The sequence below is a fragment of the Panthera leo genome, chromosome A1 (assembly GCF_018350215.1).
Source record: "Panthera leo isolate Ple1 chromosome A1, P.leo_Ple1_pat1.1, whole genome shotgun sequence".
Lineage (NCBI taxonomy): Eukaryota > Metazoa > Chordata > Mammalia > Carnivora > Felidae > Panthera > Panthera leo.
Genome location: NC_056679.1, coordinates 44,409,361 through 44,431,700, shown reverse-complemented (window position 1 = coordinate 44,431,700; position 22,340 = coordinate 44,409,361). Strand labels below are relative to the sequence as shown.

The window sequence follows — 22,340 nt, the reverse complement described above, 5'->3', positions numbered from 1 at the left end:
ATGGTGTCTCCCTAGTGAAATCTGTTTAGCTTTTTATTTTGAAAATATGTTAAATTTTATTTCTTATCTCCAGAAGTTGTATATTTTCCATTTAAATATTGCATGGTTTTACACTAATCAATTAAGCCAAGTCAATTAATTTGATTGTTCAATTCTTCAGACATTGTTATTTTTCTACGATATTTCTCTAAGGCTAAGAGATGCATACTTAAATTTCACACTATAATTGTATTTTTAGCACTGCTGGCATTTCTAATAGATTTTACATTATGAATTTAGCTATGTCTTTTGGTGCAAACAGGGTTTTTTGTATGGGAACTTTGAAATCAATTCTATATATGTTGTATATAAATATAGCCATATCAAATGCCCCTCTGTATCCTTGTGTAACATTAATGTTAATGCAAATTCCATATTTCTGTTTACATTTGCCTGCTGTTTAATTTTTTTGCTAACCAATTTGTTTTCCACTTTTGTCCTTTCATATACATGCTTATTAGAAATATCATGTGACTAAGTTTTATTAGCCCAATCTGAAAAAGCTTTTTTTTATTTCAAAAAATGAGTTTTTTCACCATTAGTATCAAAGCTAACATACTTTCTTCTTTCCTCCTCCTTCCCCTCTTCTTCTTCTTCTTTTCCTTCTTCTCCTTCCTCTTCTCCTTCTTCTTCTCCTTCTCCTTTCCTTCTTCTCCTTCTTCTTCTTCTTCCTCTTCTTCCTCTTCTTCTTCTCTTCTTCTTTGTCTTCATCTCCCTCTCCTTCCCCTCCTCCACCTCCTCCTCCGTTTTCTTCTTAATTTATCTTAATATGTTTCCTCTTACTCTTCTAATATTTCCATCTTCCATAGAAGATGCTATTTATTTTATTCTTTACTCTTGTTAATTAGAGGTCTCAATTTATTATGAAATGCTCTTTTAATCAGACATATTTGAGTCCCATATTTTAAGCCAAAATTTTTTGAGCAAGACAGTTTTTTCTAAATAAAATGTTCTACCACCCCTCTAATTCCTTCCCAACTCCAATAAAATAAAATACTGAGAAGCTTGGGAATTTTACAAGGATATGTCCAAGGGTGAGGTTTTTTGTTTTTTGTTTTTTGGGTTTTTTTTTTTTTTTCCTCATTGATCTTACCTAGAAGTCAAGGATGTTTCAATCTATATATCAATATTTTTCTGCAGTTCTGGAAATTTTTCTTCTACCAAAGGTAAAATTATAACATCTATATGTCCCCTTTTATTTCCAGGAACTGCTACTATTCACATATTCTTTCTCCTGGATTTTTTTTTCTAGTTTATTTTGTTTCATGTATCCATTTATTTATATCTTTGTTCTATGAGTTAAGCTATTTCTTCCTCTTTATTTTTCAAGGCTACTCATTTGGGTCTCAACATAAATCATTCTGTCCAGTTATATTTCCATAACTATTTAAAAGAAAATAATATATTTTTAAAATAAATACATAAACACACACTTTTTAAAATCTCCATAAATTTTCTTTTGTGGTTACAAATAAATACCCTTAGACTTTCCTTTTCTTTTAAGCAATTTGGCAGTTCCTCTGTAATTCTATTTAGATTAGTAGCTTTATAGATTATTCTACTTATCCTTTCTGGCAGTTGGGAACAGTTGGGAGTCTTTTTTCCTTGTGGCAGCAATTCTCAATGCTGGCTACACATTCAGATTACATTGGCAGCTTTTAAATTGTGGATGCTGAGCCCCAACTCTAGCAAATTTTATCACAACCCTTCTAAGTAGAGCTCAGGCAAATATATATATGTGTATATATGTATGTACATACATATATACATACGATATATATACATACACATACATATATATATATATACACATATATATGTGTATATATATATATTTAATATATCTTTTAAATATATATTTACAGTTTTAGTTGATTAGGAACTACTGTTCATAAGCTCATTGTGTCTCAGGTTTTGGTGACTGGAGTACCCTATTTGATGGAATTCTGACAGATGGTAAAAAAGGTACCATGGACTCATGCTCCATTGAGTCTGTTATGAAGAAGCAATGAAACCATCAGTCCTCTGTTGTGGTTTCTGGACAGACAGAAGTTCCATGTTCTGTAGATTCTCTGTACTGTCCCAACTTCAAAAGACTGAAGCCGTCTGTTCTACATAACTTTTGGCTTCCCGGGAAGCCAAAGCCAAAGAAATCCACAAAGTCACTTGAAATGTCAGCTCTCTCTTTGGGGAAAAATGTCTATGATGCCAATTTTTTTTTTGCTGAAATTGCTTTTTGATTATTCTTACTACTGGATTCTATTGTGTCTCTGAGAAACTTACCCAGGCTATGTCATGGAAGGCTAACAATCTCATAGTCTTGCTTCTTCTACCCAGTAGCCTAAAAATCTCATCACCAGTGTACCTCCCAGAAGCAAAAACTTGGAATTGGAAGTAAAGAGGAAGAGAATTTTGTTCAAGTAAACATGGTCCCAAAACACTTCCCTTTAATTTCAATGCATACTGTGAAATTAACTTCCAAATAAGGCTTGACTTATGTATAAATATATCTAGACTAGCATTGGTGAAATATTTCACTTTTTTAAAATAGTTTCATATTGTACCTACAATCCCCTGGAAATTGATATTCTCAACCAGGAATATTACTTTGACAATAGACTCAACATTTAAAGCACAGGTACAAAATACAAAAATAATAACCCAGCTCTGAAATATTTGCCACATATTATGAGATTTAAAAAAATAATAATGTAAATTATTCCTTAGAACAATCCAAGGAGAAGAGCTCATATCCCTAATTTAAAGATTGACAAAATGAGAATCAAAGAGGTTAAGGGATTTTCACAAAATCACAGTTAATAAATGAATAGTCTTAACACAATCTTCAAAATGTATGATCTTTCCACTACCCACCTGCTTCATTTTCATTTAGCATGAAAGCAGAGTATTTCCCCAATTTTATCTAATTTAACAGTTATTGAAATATAATCAATAAAGTATAATCAATAGGCTATACATAAAGGTAAGACAAAATAATCCTAATGAATGAATTGCATTAGATGCTTTAGGAAATTAACTACTTCCACAGTGCTGTTCTTTTAAATTACTTTTTAAATCAATACAACTATAGAAAAGATAAACAATATCTTTATTAATTGGCATCCATCATATTTAAAAATATAATAATAGAATATAAAATAGGCAATGCATATAATGAATGGTTATTTGATAAGGAATCTGGATACTACATATTTATAAAATATTTAGTATACATATTACATTTCAGAATGAGGATTCACATAAAAAAGTTTAGCAGAGTGATGGTAAAGGATGGGACAAAATCTTACTAAAAGAATGAAAATTTGCAGAAAGCTTTCTATTTGCGTTAGATCTGAAAAGAACAAAATTTAGTCCGACTAGCTGAGGTACAGAATGTTAAAGTTCAGGGAACATATGGGTCATGATAATACGTCAAATGTTAAGGGATTTGGAAATGCAATGAAATTAAACATGGGCAGGTGGAATGAGGCCAGGTTATAGAATCACTGTGCAACACCAGAGTCTGTACAAGTGTATTAGCAAAAAGATGCCTAACCGTGTTTGTGTTAACATGATTTTTCAGGGGCACTGTGAAGAATACAAGACTGGAAGTAGGAGAGGCTGTTGGTGCATAGTGGCAGTGTTATATTAAGGGGCCTTGGGGAGTAATGTATAAAACACAGACTCTGTTAAAACAGAGTTTACAATCCATTTGGGAAGACAAGATATTAACATTCAGAAAATAGAGAATAATGGAAATTTTCATAGGACACCAAATTTGTGCATTCATTCATTTGTCAAAATATTTCGAACTTCAGATATGTGTTAGGTATTAACACGTAATCAGGCAGGTGTTAGGTTTAGCCCATATCTTAAGCCTGGAAATGTCCCTGTCCCCTGTTGAATTATAAACAAATTAGGAAAAAAGTGTATCGGAATTTTATGTAATTTGGATTACATATATTTGTTTTTATGTCCATTACTAACATACTGTGTGTAATTATGTATCTTTGAGAACAATTACTACAACTCTGGGAGAAATTGGTTGTCCTAAAAATTATATTGAGTGTCATTTATTTTTTAATCATCCTGTTGTTCCTTAGAGGAGAGCAACTAAAGGGTATCATAGAAGAACATTTATTTTCAAGTATTTCTATGTCATTAAAGAAAGTGAGCCTAGAATCTTAAGAAGTTGATATTGTCATACACAGAAAGTGTGTGTTTCAATAGACTCCAGCAGTAATGCAGTAGAGAACAATTTGAGTAGGACAATTGCTCAGATTTTAACATCAAACCAACTGAATTTAATATGTCTTTGCCAGTAGGATCTCTTAAATTCTCAATTTCCTTCGTGAAAAATGTCAACAATTATTCATTTTTGCTGAATTACTGAATCTTGATCTACATGTCATATTGAATAATAAATGGCACACATCCCATCTCTCCAGTTTTATCCCAATGGGCATACTTACACATTGACATTTTCTTTACATTCATCTAGATAAAAGGTTTTTTTTTTTTTTTTTTTGAGAGACAGAGCATGAGCAGGGGAGGGGCAGAGAGAGAGGGGGAGACACAGAATCTGAAGCAGGCTCCAGGCTCTGAGCTGTCAGCACAGAGCCCGCCGTGGGGCTAGAACCCATGAACTGTGAGATCATGGCCTGAGCTGAGTGCTGAAGTTGGACGCTTAACCAACTGAGCCCCCCAGGCGCCCCTAGGAGAAGGGATTTTTTTAATGGCATTATCACTTGTCTCTCCACATATTCTCTACAATGATATAAAGACTGAGGTCAGATGAATCTAATTAGAATAACAGCTCTAATGATACCAACACTCTTGCTTAAAAACGTTCCTCAGAGTCTCACATAAAATCTGTACTTCTTAAAGTGACTTTTATATCCCACCTGCTCCCCTCCCCACATTTTTTTCAACTTTATTTATAACCTTTTTTCTTTTAACAATAATATTAGTTTGGGTTCACTAAACAGCAGATGCCAAGGCAGGATTCGCTGTTCAAGAGGTTTGAAACAGCCTTGAAAGATTCAAGAGAGTGAAACAGATTTCAGACCTTCGTGTTTGACCTAACTTCTGCGAAGGCAAAAGGGGAGGAAAGAGGATTGGGATTGGATAGAAAGAGCGTCAGACTCCAACCCAGTTCCCAAAGCAGTTTGGCCAACTCCAGAGGGAATCCTAGAGGCAAATCTGCAGGGATCCCCTGTGCTGAAGGAGTGGGCCTGCATTAGCACCATCACCGTGCACAGTCACTGTCTGAGAGTCGTTGGTAAGAAGTGTGGCCTTGGTGCAAATTCCATGGCGGATACAGAAAAATAGTAGTCAATTATAGGCAGGCACATTTTTATGGTTGGCATAACCACTGATTAAAGTAAGTAGTCACTCTAGCTATTTGTAGCCTGATTCGTACTTCTGTGTTATGCTCAAGTGTTTTCCTTCACTTATAATGTCTTGCATCTGTGTTTGTGAAAATTACAGCCAAGCTGTAAACCACAGTTCTCTTGCCTCATCTTCTGTGATGTCTCCTCTAATCACCCAATTATAACCCACAGCCTCTATAACACTTTTCTGTGTTACCTCAATGTAATTTTTGCCTTAAAAGCCAACAATGCATAGCTACAAGGAAAGCTGGCATTTGGAAGAATAGCACTTCAAAATATATTGTGATTATTTATTTTTGTTTAGATGTATACAGTATTCCTATTTTATTTATTTTTTTTATTTTTTTACACTTTATTTATTTTTGAGAGAGAGAGAGAGAGACAGAGACAGAGACAGAGCACAAGTGGGGGAGGGGCAGAGAGAGAGGGAGACACAGAATCCAAAGCAGGCTCCAGGCTCTGAGCTGTCAGCACGGAGACCAACGCAGGGCTCAAACCCACGAACCGTGAGATCATGACCTGAGCCAAAGTCAGTTGCTTAACCAACTGAGCCACCCAGGTGCCCCTACAATATTCCTATTTTAAACAATGACTAAGTATTACCCACAATCATCCTGAGGAAACATATATTTATTTAGTAAAGTATTTAGAGAGGGTCTTTTTTTTTGTGGAAGGTTTTTGAAAAATATTTTAAATTGCCTACAGGGAGCAAACATAAATGGAGCCCTCAGAAATGGAGACAATGTGGCACAGTGGAGTGTATTAAATCTTTAACTGGCCCCTTCAGAAGTCTCTCCCATATCCCTACAGTGATACAATAGACTGAAATTTGATGAGAAGACTTAGGGTTTTGATAAATTACTATCATGGTCTTAATCATGCCGAATACTTGCACAATGTTAAATATGTGCCATATGCTGTTCTAAGTGCATTTCTTTCAATCCTTGAAGCAACCCTGTGGTTTAGGCACCATAACTAGCTCCATTGTACAAATCAGAAGACTGAGGTACAAGAGATTAAGTAACATTTCAAATCACATGGCAAGGATGTATTTTTTTTTTTTTAATACACAGAACGTGTTGATGGAATGGATGAAGGAGGGATATAGGGAAAGGATCCAATAAATACATCTTCATTTGAAAACATTTCCTGAGTCTTTCAAGTTTCTTTATATGAACTTTTACCACATCAACAGAAGACACTACCATCTCTTACATACACTGTTGGTATGGACTCATCAATTCTCATTTCTCCACACCACATCTAGCATGACAATTTTTGAGAAATAAATGCAATTGCGTCATTTCTCTGCTTTAAAATTTTCAACAGTTTCACATTGCTCTTAGGATTAGGAAAAAAAAAAGAATCTTGTTCATATATAAAGCCCCACACCGAGTGGTACTTTAACTCTTCAGGCTTACTGCATGCCATACTGCCTGTCCCTTAACTCTCAGGGTTTATTGCCACACTGGCCCTCTTGCAGCTCCTCAGACATACTCTGCTTCTGCCTACCACCAAGGCCCTTATACCAGTGTTCCTTCTGCCTGGAATTCCTCAACCCCCAAGGGAATCCTAATATTTTCCAGGTTTTAGCTTAGTCAACACTTTTTCACTTTGGAGAAAAAACATTCCTTTCATCCTGTGGACAGGTACTAAATTTTCACCTATCGGTGAACTTCATTGATGCATATGCCCTGCCCCTCTTCACCCCACTGTACACTTAATGGGGAAATGAACTGGTAGAGGTTATACCATAATTATTGGAAAACTGGATGGATGATGAATGAATCCAAGAAAGGGAAATTGTATAGTAGTAAAATTGGATGTTAGCTGACTATTAATCTTCAATGACAACCTTGATTCCATACATCTACACACGCACACACACCATGAATGATAGATGTTAGTAACTTGTGAGGTAAGCAGATTACTGGTCAGAAACCTTCTGCCTAATGGTTCTGTTACTAATATCATTTTCTACTGCAGTAGTCATTCTCAATCTTGACTGAGGAATCAGCTAAGGATTCAGTTAAAAGTTCTCACCCTAGAGGGGCGCCTGGGTGGCTCAGTCAAGCATCCGACTTTGGCTCAGGTCATGATCTCATGGTTCATGGCTTTGAACCCCACATCAGGCTCTGTGCTGACAGCTCAGAGCCTGGAGACTGCTTCAGATCTGTGTCTCCCTCTCTCTCTGCCCCTTCCCTGCTTACAATCTCTCTTTCTCTCAAAATAAATAAACATTTATTTCTCACCCTAGAGAACTTTGAAGCATCTCTGTGTTTAGACATCATCTCAGTCCAATTAGATCAGAATCTTTGTAATTCAGACATTAGCATTTTTTCAAAGGTTCCCAGGTGATTTCACTGGGTAGTCAAAATTGACAATGACAATCACAATTAAGGAAAGAATGGGATACAATACACCAATACAAAGTGTGTTTATCCTCTGTTTGAAGATTAAGCAAAAGTAAAAATTTATCTTAAGCCAACATGATTTTGTAGGATTGCATAAAAAATATCTCTGTGCAACACAGTACATTTTGCTCTGCCTATTATTATTATATATATATATATATATATATATATATACTGATTGGCTCAGTCGGTTAAGTGTCCAACTCTTGACTTATGTTCAGGTCATGATCCTAGGATTGTGGGACTAAGTCTTGAGTCCAGACCTGCTCTGAGCTTGGAGTCTGCTTGGGATTCTCTCTCTCTCTCTCTCTCTCTCTCTCTCTCTCTGTGTGTGTGTGTCTCTCACTCTCTGTCTCTCTCTCCCTCTGTCCCTCCCCCACTAACATATGTGCTTTCTCTCTCTCTCAAAAATATATAAACTTTAAAATTATATATATATTAGGGCACCTGGGTGGCGCAGTCGGTTACAGTTGGTTAAGCATCCAACTTCGGCTCAGGTCATGATCTCAAAGGTTCAAGCCCTGCTTTGGGCTCTGTGCTAACAGCTCAGAGCCTAGAGCCTGCTCTGGATTCTGTGTCTCCCTCTCTGTCTGCCCCTCTCCCACTCGTACTCTGTCTCTCTGTTTCTCTCTATATATTAGTATTTTACATAATAATTATATATATATTAATATATTATATATTATAAGCATATATAGATACTCACAAAGCTATATTTATATATACATATACAAACATGCATATATACGCACACATATATACATATGTACATGCATATAAATTTAATATCATTGGGAAAATGTTATAATGTAATGTAGATAAAATGTATATAATTTTACTTATATATTTTTCCATTCCCAATTATGTAAGTTATCTTTGTTTAATTCTTTGCACAGCACAACTGTGAGGTATTAATTTTATGAATCTTATTTATTGATTCATTGCTTCTAAAGTAAAACTATTTGATAACACTGGATTTAAATCACCCTAATCATTAGTTATGAGTACTTACTAGGTGCTACTGTATCCTTGATGGTTATTTTTGAAAACAGTTTAGAAAAGATTAGTAATAAATTCATGTCTATATTCCAGGCAATATACATATTGAAACCCCTAGTAATTTAAATGTATTTTGAGACTTCCAAAAGGTAATAATTAGTTATATTGTAGTAACTTATTTGACATAGTTATTAGGTCAAAAGAAACTAAATGTATTGTTATTCATTTGAAAATAAGTGTTCTCGGGGTGCCAGGGTGGCTCAGTCATTTAAGCATCTGACTTCGGCTCAGGTCATAATATCAGGGTTCTTGGGTTCGAGCCCTGCATCAGGCCAGCACAGAGCCTGCAGCTTGCTTCGAATTCTTTGTCTCCCTCTCTTCTGCCCCTCCCCCACTCAGGCTTGTCTCTTTCAAAACAAAACATTAAAAAAAAATGTTCTGTACCTAAACAAAAGAAGATCTCATTTTTTGCAGGCTAATGCTTTTCAAATTATGTAATTAATGGCAAAAATGCAAACAATAGAGCAATATTAAGAACTGGCTTTGTGTTGTCACAAGTTTTAATTAAAACATAATCTCTTTAATTTGGAAAATTTTAGAGCTTAGAATAAATTTAGCAATATTTTAAATGGATAATAATAACAAGGTTAGAGAAGAGCAATAATTTTTTTCAGGAAAAAAATTATCTGGTTGTATTGATACAGAAATAGTAAAATAAATATTTTGAGGTACATTATGTAAGTGGGAGTAAATTTTGCTTTAAGTGAAATATTTTGGGGAGTGACCTATCCAGATGGACCATGCCCCACTGATTACTTCCCATGTTCAAAGGCCTAAATTGCCAGTGAATACATTTATTCTCTGTAACCCATATAGAAAATGCTCAGCTTCAGTTTGTGCTACTTTATCTGAAACTTAGGGAGGGTTTGCTTCTTTCATTGAACAGTCTTGAAGGAAAATTATACAAAAAATTCTAATAAATATTTTACAGAGGAAATCATAAGGGGGATAATATGTGCAAGACCAACAGTTTAAGATATATAAATAATTATGTGTTCTGAAAAACTACATTTTGGTAACATAAAACATCGAAAGACATTTTAAAATTCTTTATCAGAAGTAATCATGCAGTTACTAAGCTTGAGACATACAAAAATGTTTCCATTAAATTATTATTTTTTTAGTGCAGGTTTAATGTAGTTACTGAACAAAGCACAGAAAAATATTTTTACACTCTTAACCTTGCATTACTGCATCTGTAAGATATTTTTGGTAAACATAAGGAAAAAATTAAATGTATCATTCCAATTTTGAAATCATTCTGGTCCACTTACTAACTCTACTTAATGAGACCCTTGTGCAAAGGAATTATCACAGCTGCAAAAGTTATGCAAATCACATCATAAGGCATTCAGAGTCCATAAATCTGTGGCATTTTATATATGTTACACTATAGGACTGAAACATGTACAAAAAGTCAAATAATCTCAAACAGTTAAAAAAGCAAGTCACAGATCAATGATTTTTGTAGGGTATATATTTGACTAAGTAGTTATCAGATTGTATTAAAACTTGTAATGTGATGGTCCAGAACCTATTTTGAAAGTGAACAATAACCTCCCTCTTTCCAAATCCAATAGAAATTTGTACTTGGTCAGAAATATGCAAGTGTATGATTACTCCATCCCCCTAGAAATACTCTCCACTCTTAGTTTTCAGATACCAAAAGCTTCTGCTTTTCCTTCCACCTATCTGGCCATTTCTTCTCTGGCTCTTTTGTTCTCTTTTGTTGTAATTGATTTTGAAGCCACTCATGGCTAGATTTTGGTCTCTGTTACCTTCTCTCTTACTACTCTTTTCTTAACTGCCCTTATCTGATTCAATGCCTTCAAACTCCATGTCATTGCTGAGGAGTCCAAATTTATACATATAGCTCCAACATTAACTTGAACTTATGACAAGTATATTAAACAGCCTTTTTGAATGCTCCACTTAGATGTCTAATAGTTCCCTCAGACATGATATCTTCAACATGTAGTTTTCAAACTTTTCAGTCAATTCACCTATCGTTGAAACATATTCATATACCCCAGATCCAATCCATTAGCATGTTCTAGCAACAAACCTCCAGTATCAGAATAAAGTTCAAATATTTCCACTTTTCTCTATTTACTCTTTAACCTACTAATGCAAGATGCTATCTTATCCTTTTTGGATAACTATAATTTCCTCCTAACCATCTCTCTACTGCCTCCTAAACTGACTCCAACCCATTTACTACAACAAAATCAAAATAAATATTATGGTGATAAAATCCCTCATTGATAAACACTTCAGTGATTTCCCTTTGCTCTTAGAATAAAATGTAAATTCATTAGATTCATGCTAATGATCTGGCCCTTTCTGATGGATATCTCCTTAAAAACTTCATTGATGTTTAACATTTATCTCCGTATATTTAATCATTATGGAGACATGGGAATGATTGTACATGCTCTTGTAAAATTCCATAAGATATATTCATCTCCTTTGGAAATTGCCCCAAACTTAACATTTATTCATCCTTTCTGATCCCACTTACTTTGAGCTGCCCCAAGAAAAGATCAACATACAAAGCTTATGTCCTTTGGTTTTGGCAGTCATTGCATCAGAACCCTGTCCTCCATATGCATATCTACTTACTAGTGTGTGTAAAATAGGATCCCTAAGTTGGAGATATATATGACAGTAATTTGATATTCTAATCAGTTACTTTTTTCTTTATTAAATTATAATTGTATAATATGTGTGAAGGGCTTGCTTACTGTGAATCATGTACTTATTCCATTTTAGTTACATATTTATTGCCTAATAAATATGAGCTCAGCTCATCGAGGGCAGGGACTTTATTGGCCTTGTTCACCTCTGTTCTTGGCACTGTGTCTTTGGTGATAAGAACAATTTCTAACACACAACAGACTTTCAAATGAATGAGTGAATGAATGAGCAAACAAGGGGTTGTTTTATTTTCAGGTTCCTATTGAAAGAAAATTCTCCATGTGTCTCTCAAATTTCTGCATAACTTTGGAGAAAGGCACTGACCCCCCCCAAAAGGATGTTAATATAATGGAAAGTCTTAGAAGAGAGGATAATTCCTCTCTCCAAAGTGAAAGGCAGGCATGCTTTAAAAGCATGAAGATAATGTCTCCTTCTGTAGTAATAAGCACATAGGTTTAGTGCTCATGGTAAATCCATTTCCTTTCTTGTAATACAATCCACTGCATGTTCAAGTTCCAACTGAACTGCAAAAACATTCATTAGACAAATTTAACATGCAAGGGACTATTGTAACAGGGAAGAAAGCCCAGAATTTTGGCTGGACTCAACCTCACCAAAACAAAGCCAGGAGCGTTTTTAAGAGCTCAGGCAGGTGTAAGGGATTATAGGCAAAGTGTATTTGCTAATTGGTCGAACCCAAAGGTAAGGTAAATTTTCTGTCTTCACAAGTAGTTTTACAACTTGAAGCAAGGTGTCAACTGAAGACAGGCTCTCAATATCTTTCTTGATGATTACATTTCAAAGAAATAGTTCTCAGGTCCTTGAGAAAGAAGTCCTGAGTTGTAACACAAGTAGGAGGCATTTCAAAAGATTTCCATCTAGAAATCTTGTGCAGAGAGAAATCTTGTGCAGAGAGAAATAATGTGCAATTACATGTTTTCTAAAATAAGTGCTCTAAGGAAAATGAGGTCAGGGAGGTCAGGGCCCTCAAAGCAAGAAGAATCCTTTCTAAATTTTGGTCAAGCTGAAGGCAAAGTTTAAGGTCATGTTGGTCATCCTCTTTGGGTCACCCTATTGGAACCAGGGCTTGAAGAACAAGTGAAAGACAAACAATAAAAGGTGATACTCTATTACTGTTGTTATAAGTAATGAATTACCTTTCCCCTTTGACACACAACTCCCGTGTCTTCTACCAATATCTGTATATTTATGGCAGTCTAACTTGTCAGCTGGCAAGTAGGGTAAAATCACGGATTCTTCAGAGTCCTTGACAATCAGGCTTTGAATTTTGAAGAAAAAATTCATCAGAATTGCTCTTTATATAATGAAATCATTTCAGCCAATATTAACATGATATATAAATATTTAGCAATTGCTAGAATTTAATAAAATTCATCTATGAAGAAAAGAATATACTGGAAAAGCAGTATATAGGAGTATCTGTCTATCATCTATCTATCATCTATCATCTATCTATCTATTATCTATCTCTCCTTTCATCCATGACTCACTATTACTTTGTTTTGATTGCTTGTGTTTAGTGATTTCGGCTTGTGACATGAAATGCTTCATATTTTATAAGTTTTAGATAACTTTATTATGAAGTTACCAAAAAGCCAAAACACAGAAAACCCTACCCTGAATTTCAAATTGATACTATTGTGTTGCTTAATGTAGCATCATTTAAAGTAACAAACTACTTTAAACCGCAGTATAGAAATGTTTTTCAGAAGTAGAGGCACATGGTGTATCATCTCTGATTTTTAGAATTTGCTTTTTCATAGAGATATAAATAAGCAAATTAATTTTTTTCTATAAAGCACCTAGATCATACTTATTTTGGTTCTAATTGTTTTCACTTTAATAAAATGATACAATTAATAGTAAATAGTTTCTACCCCATTGCATTTGTGTAACAGCTAGAGCCTATTTTGAATTGCATCACAATTTGTACTGTTAATCTGATTTTTTAAATCTCACTGTGAAGCACATTCATTCAGTTTTCATTTCCCCCATGTTTTAGGTGTAACAGTTCTTGAAGGCCCTATTTATGCTGTGGGAGGCCATGATGGCTGGAGCTATCTGAATACAGTGGAGAGGTGGGACCCCCAGAGTCAGCAATGGACATTTGTAGCCAGTATGTCCATTGCCCGAAGCACAGTTGGTGTAGCGGCTTTGAATGGCAAGTGAGTAGATTTTTCTTTTTTCATCTGGAAAATATTTTTAGTAAATATTCTTCTTAAAATAACTTTTAGTAAGCTAATCCAATAAAAATCTTTTCATAGATTTTACGATTGTGATGTTTTTTTCCTTTAATTTTGTCTTCATGGATAATTGAAAAATTAAGACTGCATATTTTTCTGGTTGTCTCTCCATATGAAACAGAAACCCAAACTCCTTCACATTAATTGCTGGTTAAAAGCAGTATGAAGTATAATTCATAAGAATTATTTCCACTAAAGATCTGGATATTTATATACTTACTGGTAAAATTGTCTGAGAAGCTTTCAAAATGCTATTAAAAGTTTGGGGCTTCGTATATATTCTTTGCATGATTATAGTAGTCTGTCCACTTTGTACTATTTCCAACCTATTGGCCTAAATCAGGAATTCTCAACCTCAATACTGTTGAAATTTGGGGCCAAATAATCCTTTACTGGAGCTGAGGCTCTGTCTTGTGGCTGAGTGTGCTCGGCAGAATTCTGGGTTTCTGTCCACTAGATGTCAGCTCCACCTTCATCCCAGTGTGACAACCAAAAAGTCTTCAGACATTGCCTGATATCCTATGGGGATGACAAAATAGGCTCCCTCTCACTCCCATGAGAATTCCTGCCCTAAACAAAGTTAATAACAACTCGGGCCTGGACAAAGGCAAAAACTTTCCATCTGGTTTCCCTACCTCTCTTTCTCCTACAGTCCATTTTCTAAATCAGCCAGAGCAATCCTTTTACAAAATGAAGCATATATCATTCCTCTTCAAGGCCTTCCCTTTGCAAAGAGTATACAGTGCCTATCTTCACCTAAAGGTACCCACTGGATCTTCTCCTGGTGTACTCTTTTTTTTTTTTTTTCTCTTTACATCAGCCAAATTGCCCTTGTATCTGTGCCTCAAATATGGCAAGCTCTAACCTCTCAGTCCCTTTGAATTTGCTGTTTTGTTTGTCCAAGATGATGTTCCTACCAGTCCTAATGTGCCCAGATCCTTCTTATTGTTCAGATGCCATCTCAAAATTTGTCCCCATGGAGGTGCTTCCTATCTACCCTCTTAAAATAGACCACCCTGCACACTACCTCAAACAATTTGCTTACTGTTCTTGAAATTACATACATTATTGTTTTCCATCTCTTTTCACTAACATATGCTCAGTCGATGTTGAGATCTGTCTACATCATTCATTGTTATGAATGGGCATAATCCACATTCAGTATGTCTATTGAGTAAATGTTAAATAAATTGCCTTATCCAATTGAGACACTTTCAATCACCTTTGACAACCTAATTTTTTTCTAAATATATATATATTTAGAAAGTTATTATTATACCATGGTGTTAAAGAAGCTGATTTTGTCATCTAAATTGTAAATAAACATTTCCATGGAATTAAAGACTTGCAAATTCAAATTTTAATGGCTATGCAGTAGTCCACTGTCTGCAAGAAAAAAAGAAAAAAAGTCCCGAAGTGTAAGTAACTAGTTAGTCTCTGATTAGTATCTAAAGTATCTAAATATATCTAAAATATTTACATTTAACATAATATATATCTAAAATATTTCCCAAATTTTGATATTATCAATAAAGCTGCATTGCACACTGTTAGATGTAATCTTTTTGGGCAAATTACTGAGTATTTCCTTAGGAAAAATTTCTGCAACGTGGATTTCAGGGGAATTGGGACTGAGTTATTTTCAGGACTAAAATAAATATAATTTAAACCTTTCCTTCGTAAGATTTACCAAAAACTTTCTGAACAGCATTACATGAAAAATACCTTTTTCAGTGCATCCTGATCAACATTTTGCTACCATTTGTTACCACCTAAAAGGAAATTGAAAAATATTTTGTTAAAATGTAAATTTTTATAGTAGTAAGATTAAAGTTGTGTGTATTCCTTATTCTATTTGACCAAGTATATTTCTATATTTCTACTTTTATGGAATATATAGCAATATTTTCCACTGGCATCAACATTGTGTCCATTTATTCTTTTAATTGTATATGTTTTGGCACACAAATTTCATGTTTGTGTATTTATATCAACCTATTTTTGTTTATTATTTCCTCTGGCTTAGGCTTTTTCAGGTTTCACTTAAGTTTATTTTAGGCAGAAAACGACATTGTTAGAGTCATAGATTTGAAAATCCCTTGAGGATTTTGCCTGGAAACAAATATCACAGGTATTTATATTTGAAATCTTTTCATTTGAGAATATGGGCCCGCTTTCATCTCTTAAAATCAACCTCTATACATTTTGGTGGTTTTTAATTTTGGCATGGCCTTCATATCTTATTTTGAGGTCTGTTCGCATTTATTTATACTTTGTGCATTTTTATTATATTTATTCATATATATTAATAATTATACACTTACACTACACTAGAGAAAATAGTTTATATATATATATATATATATATATATATATATATATATATAATAGCCATCTTACTAAATGCATGTTAGTTCTATCAGTCTTTTATTTTATAATAACTGATTTTTTAGGAAAATAAACATATAGTAAACTAATAATGAAACTTTATCCCTTCTTTATTAATATTTACATTTATTTCATTTTTACTGTATTGCTTTTACTTTTAAAATAATGCATAAATAGTAATGAGACCAGGTGTCCTTGTCTGTGTCCTCTAATTGGAAAGACTTTAAGGTTTCGTAATCTGTGTATGATGTTAGTTATTCTTTGAGATATATGTACTGCATGATGTTAAGGGCAAGTTATTGTCTGCAGTTTGTTTAGTGGATATTTTATCCTAAAAAAACAGCACTGGTTTCATGTTTTATTAAATTATTTCCAAGAATCTATGAAAAGTGGTATCTTTTTTCTTTTTTGACCTATTCATGTGGTAGTTTATATAAATACTCTAACTGTAATGATCATTACATACATAAAATAAAACCAACTAATTGATGTTTCATTATTCCTTTGATATTTTGTTGCATTCCATATTCTAACTATGATTTTGCATCTATATGTGGTCCACATAGCTTTTGAAAAACCATTTCAGAACATTTTCCATTATGATATCTTAGATAATAATAATCACAACATGAATTGAGAAGCTTTCTACAATTTATCTGCTATAACTTGCTATAAACATCAGAAGTTTCTTGAGCAAGAGAAAGAAATAGTGGTAGAAAGTATCTGTACATGGTTATATATATTCCCTTTAAAATTTTTATTTTACTGGGGCGCCTGGGTGGCTCAGTTGGTTAAGCATCCGACTCCGGTTCATGTCATGATCTCACGGTTCGTGGGTTCAAGCCCCACATCAGGCTCTGTGCTGACAGCTCAGAGCCTGGAGCCTGCTTCAGATCCTGTGTCTCTCCATCTCTCGGCCCCTCCCCTGCTCATGCTCTGTGTCTCTGTCACTTGCCCCTCCCCTGCTCATGGTCTGTGTCCGTCTCTCAATAATAAATAAACGTTAAAAATTTTTTTTAATTTTTATTTTACTGATATTTTAAAGTGGAATGCAGGCCTATTTTGTTTATAATTCTAGACTATTAATAATATTCCATTTTGTATTGTTATAAAACTTCCTTTTGTATTGTTATTTTCCTCCTAATTTTATATTTTTATGTGCTAGCATATTTATTAATTTCATTTTGCCTTAGCTTTTGTCTGTTTCATTATTGTTCTTAATTTTTTTTTAAGTTTATTCATTTTTGATGGGGGGAGAGGGGCAGCGAGAGCACAGAGAGAGACGGCACAGAATCCGAAGCAGCCTTCAGGCTCCAAGCTCTCAGCAGAGCTTGATGTGGGGCTTGAACCCACAAACCGTGAGATCATGACCTGAGCTGAAGTCAGACGCTTAACAGACTGAGCCAGCCAAGTGCTCCTGTATTTATTTTTAATCAAACATGTACATATACAGAAGCTATGCGTGCTTTCTCCTCTTGTTTTTTTATTCATCAATTTGTGCTTGACTTAGTTTTATTTATTGACTTGTTTTATGTCTTGAAATTCAGAATTTAATAAAAGATAGTATTAATAACTATCTTTGTAGTTTATTCTTTAATGTATAGAAATTTTATGTACTCAATCTCTTATAACTGGACATTTTAATAGTTTCCAGTTCTTGAATTAAGAATAGTGCTGGGGCGCCTGGGTGACTCAGTCAGTTAAGCACCAGACGTCAGCTCAGGTCATGATCACATGGTTCATGGGTTCGAGCCCCGAGTCGGGCCCTGGTACTGACAGCTCAGAACCTGGAGCCTGCTTCAGATCTGTGTCTCCATCTCTCTCTGGCCCTCCCCCTCACGCTCTGTCTCTCTCTCTGTCTCTCAAAAATGAATAACCTTAAAAATTTTTTAAATACTTTGATAAGAACAGTGCTGCTATGCATGTCTTTATGTACATCCTTTGTGAGCATGGGTACACATTTTAGGTGGGTATAGACCTGGAACTGCAATTGCTAGGCTACGTGGCATTCTTGTGTTCAGCTTTAGTAGATACTGCTTTTGCAAGCTGTTTTCTGAATGTATTTACACATTAAAAGTGTATTCAAATTCTGGGTACTCAGGGGGTACCTGGATGGCTCAGTCGGTTAAGCGTCCAACTTCGGCTCAGGCCATGATCTCACAGTTCAAGAGGTCGAGCCCAGCATTGGTCCCTCTGCTGTCAGTGTGGAGCCTGCTTCAGATCATCTGTCTGCCTCTCTCTTTGCACCTCCCCTGCTCTCTCTCTCTCTGTCTCTTTCTCAAAAATAAAAACTTTAAAAAAAATTCTGGATACTATATACCTCCCTGACTTGGTAATGTCATTCTTTTATCTTTTATGTTTTTTATACATTCTAGAGGATAGAGCTATCACATTCCACTAAAGATTAATGGGATTGAACATTTTAAAAATGTTTATTAGTCATTTGTCTATCTTCTTCTTGAAGTATATGTCTTGAAGTATATGGCTTTTAAATTGGCTATACATGGAATTCATCATTTTGGTCGTTTCTCTTGTCCTTGTAATTTTTGGTCAGCTAGGTTATGTAATATCTTAAGAAATCCTGTTTTCCTCTAATAGCATACTTCATAACAAGTATCAGAGTGTGACAGTATTTAATCTTAGTTTTTATTCATGAAATTGTTACATTTTGAGTACTTTTGTCCCAAATTTAATCCATATATTCTCCGTAAGTATTTTAAATGACTTCATTTTCAAATAATCTTTCTCCTTTAAATCAAAATATTATAGCTCTCATTTGAGTATCTTTTTTTTTTCCTGAGTGTGATTTAATGACCTCAAAATTCTGTGATTTGATGACTGTCTATTAATGTCTAGTTGCTTTTTCTGTTTTACTCAGAGAGAAACATAATTACTAGAAAGTGACCTTTCATGGTTCAGACTCATGGCAGAAAATTGTTTCAGCATCACCCTCGACAGGCGTTTACCTTTTTCTCATCTCTACTGACATGATTTTTTTTCTCCTTGTTTTGTTTTCACATATCGCTAATGTGTCATTCTAACCTGACTGTTGCTTTTCTGAAGATTATTTTGAATAATTTTCCCAATTAGACTAATAAAAACCAATTAACAGTCCTTTTAAGTTTAGATTCTTTATGATACCATTTGTTGAGGAAAAATAAATAATTGCTTCATGGCTTAAACTTAATGAGTATATTCCGATAAATTCAAGAGCAAAATTATATCAATTTCATGAAACATTTTGGTCAATCTTCCAATAAGACAGAGTAAGCTAAGTGGTAGATATGTCATCTGATGCCGGCAGAGTCAACATACTTGATAAATGAAGGAAACACAACAAAACAGTGAATAGACATTGCAATGTGGTCATTGGCCATATAAAACCTCAGAGTCCCCAAATAGTATCTGTTCTAGTGAGTCTTTTTGTTTTTTCTTTGCTCTCTGTTGATTCTCTCAAACTTTGTAGCTAAACGGTCTTTCTGGTTTGTTTCTCTTTATTTCCTGAGTTAGCTCAAGAAGCAGATACTGATACTGTCTGAGTACACCCATAAATAGGCCTGAATTTTTAATCAATGTATGCTACAGAGAATCTTCAAAACAAACAAGAAAAAAATAGCTGGGTTCGCTTCATGATTCACTGTGGCAAAACTTATTCTGCTCATTCATTCAAAACTTCATACTAATAATACTCACGGGGCAGTTGCAATTTCTGTGCAGCCTGAAACTGACACAGTTTGAAGAATCTTACAAAGTAAATGTGTGTTGTTTTCTCCAGTGTGCACCAATATCTAGCACAGTAACTTAAGCCTCAAGGACTGTCATTTGCAAGGCACCTTCCAAGAGAGATACTATTTCTAGTTTTGTATTCAACTTTACTATTCTTTTCCATAAGCTGGGATCCCAAATTGCCTAAGTTTTTGTATGATAAATAATTTGTATTAAAATTGTATTGTCTTAGATTCACACATTAAAAAACAACTCCTTGTTTGCTGAGTTTCCCTGGGACTACAAAGAGGCTCAGGAAGTATGTAATTTATCTCCTGGAAAAAACATTTTTTTTAAGCTGGGACTTAGTTAATTTAACAGATTTACAGAAAGTGGGGGAGCACTGTAACGAAAAGGAACAATTTGTGTCAAGCCCCTGAGTGTGACATGCAAACAAAAGGAAGACAAGTTAAGTTTGTCTGTGACATAATGAGAGAGAGTGGCCGCAAGGATTTGGAGAGAAAGGCAGACCCTGGGTCATACAGCAACTTAGCTAAGGTAAAGATGTTATAAAAGGTTAAGAAAGGGCAGTGACACGGTTGCATTTTATGAAGATCACTCTGGCTGAAGAATAATTTATAATTTTCCAAGAAAAATATAAAATTATCAGAGTCTCATCACACTAGTAGACTGGATATAGTGTATTCCTGTGGTCCAAAGGGATTATTGGATAAACCATGCCTCAGAACTAGAATGTAGAGCAAAGGAAGACAGTTCATTTGAGCTCCCTGTGGAGCATGGCTGCTTCCAGATCCCTCAGTCTGGCATACACTACCTGTTATGATTGACACCTCGCCTTCCTTCACTCCACTTCTACCGGCTGCCTTCCAGCGCCCTATGTCCCAGCCATACCGAATCACTCAGTTTACTCGAACATGCTGACACGGTACACACACTTTTGCCCTTTCACAGATTCATCTCTCTGCTTCAATTTCTTTTCCATTTTTTTTTTTCTTAATATCTTGTGACTCTGCACTCACCTCCCACTGTCCACCTAGTTTCTCTGCTCAAATTTTCACCTCATCTTTGGATACATTTGAAATCTCTCCAAAGTGACACAACTCTAGCCTAGCACAACTCTCGTTGGTTCTCTGTGTGCATTAAATTCCATGTGGCAACATCAATACTAAAAGGATTCAGGTTATTGCATTTGAGGACAATAGTGTCAGGAAGTATTAAAAATGCATTAGATTTTCTTTTACCCAAATAAAACCTAAATGAGACCATTTACATTATTTTCCATCATCCAAAGCCTAGTTCAATCTGTACCTTTCCATAAACCACTTTTTTAACTTCACCCATTTAAATTTAATCATTCCTTCTTTTGTGTCCCCAGGACACATGATTAATACTTTTTTCTGCCATTTGTCAAAATCTTATTTCAGGGGAACATAGGTGCCTTTTCTTTGACAAATTCTATAGATGAATCACCCTTTTTCAAGAACTGAAATCCAAGAACTTAATCCATTTAAAAAAATGTACAAACATTTCAAGAACTGAAATCCAAGAACTTAATCCATTTAAAAAAATGTACAAACATGTACCGGCCATGGTGATTTGTCAAAGAAAATAAATCAAATCTGCCCTCAGAGAGCTTACATTATGTTAAAGGGAAATAGAAAACATGAAAGGAAGGAAATGCAGAATTGTAATCGGTGGAGAGGAGTTGCTGGCAAGGAAATATGGAAGGATTAGGTAGTAGAGACCATTTCTACCAGGTGTTAGGTTAGTGAATTCTACCAATTTTTGGAATGTGGTTAATTGACCCCAATTCCTGTGCATATTTATAAGTAGAGGTTTCTTGTAAAAAAAAATGGGCATGTTCTAATAATTAGAGTTAAGTGTTTTCTATCAGACTTCTACATACAACCTTGCTTACCAGCCATGTTGCAATGTCAGCAAATCTAAACTAGATTTGCCACAGGCATCCACGTTTCATAGCAACAGGAACAAGAGCATTCACAGAACCTGTTGTAAGCTTACTGAAATTCTGCTCGCTGTACTGTAAGACACTCTAACAGGAACATCTCATGAGAGAGCTCTCGGAAGGGCAGATACTAGAGTATTCTGACAGCAGCACTGACAAGACTTCTCTTGGGATCAGATTAAAGAGTTCTCTGTCCATTGAGAAACAAAGGATCACACAGAGTTCTGGATCCAGGGAGTTGCTTCAAAGGTTTTACACTGTGGGGGGTGTGAAATTCTTATATTTTTATTATGCAAAGGAAGGGATGTCTGAAAGTTTCTAGGTAACAATACATTGTGAGTGAAAATTATATTTTGAATATCATCGGCTTAGTCAGTAAGACCTTCAAATATGG

The 22,340-nt window shown here is 34.8% G+C and overlaps 1 protein-coding gene across 2 annotated transcripts in view; it reads left to right on the top strand.

Annotated features, from left to right (window-relative positions):
• KLHL1 (kelch like family member 1) overlaps positions 1 to 22,340 on the top strand; it is a 353,595-nt gene that overhangs the window by 296,101 nt on the left and 35,154 nt on the right. For both annotated transcript variants that reach the window (XM_042904084.1, XM_042904077.1), the window contains one exon: positions 13,626 to 13,788. In XM_042904084.1, the coding sequence (XP_042760018.1) occupies positions 13,626 to 13,788 (163 nt within the window). The remainder of the gene's footprint in view (positions 1 to 13,625; positions 13,789 to 22,340) is intronic.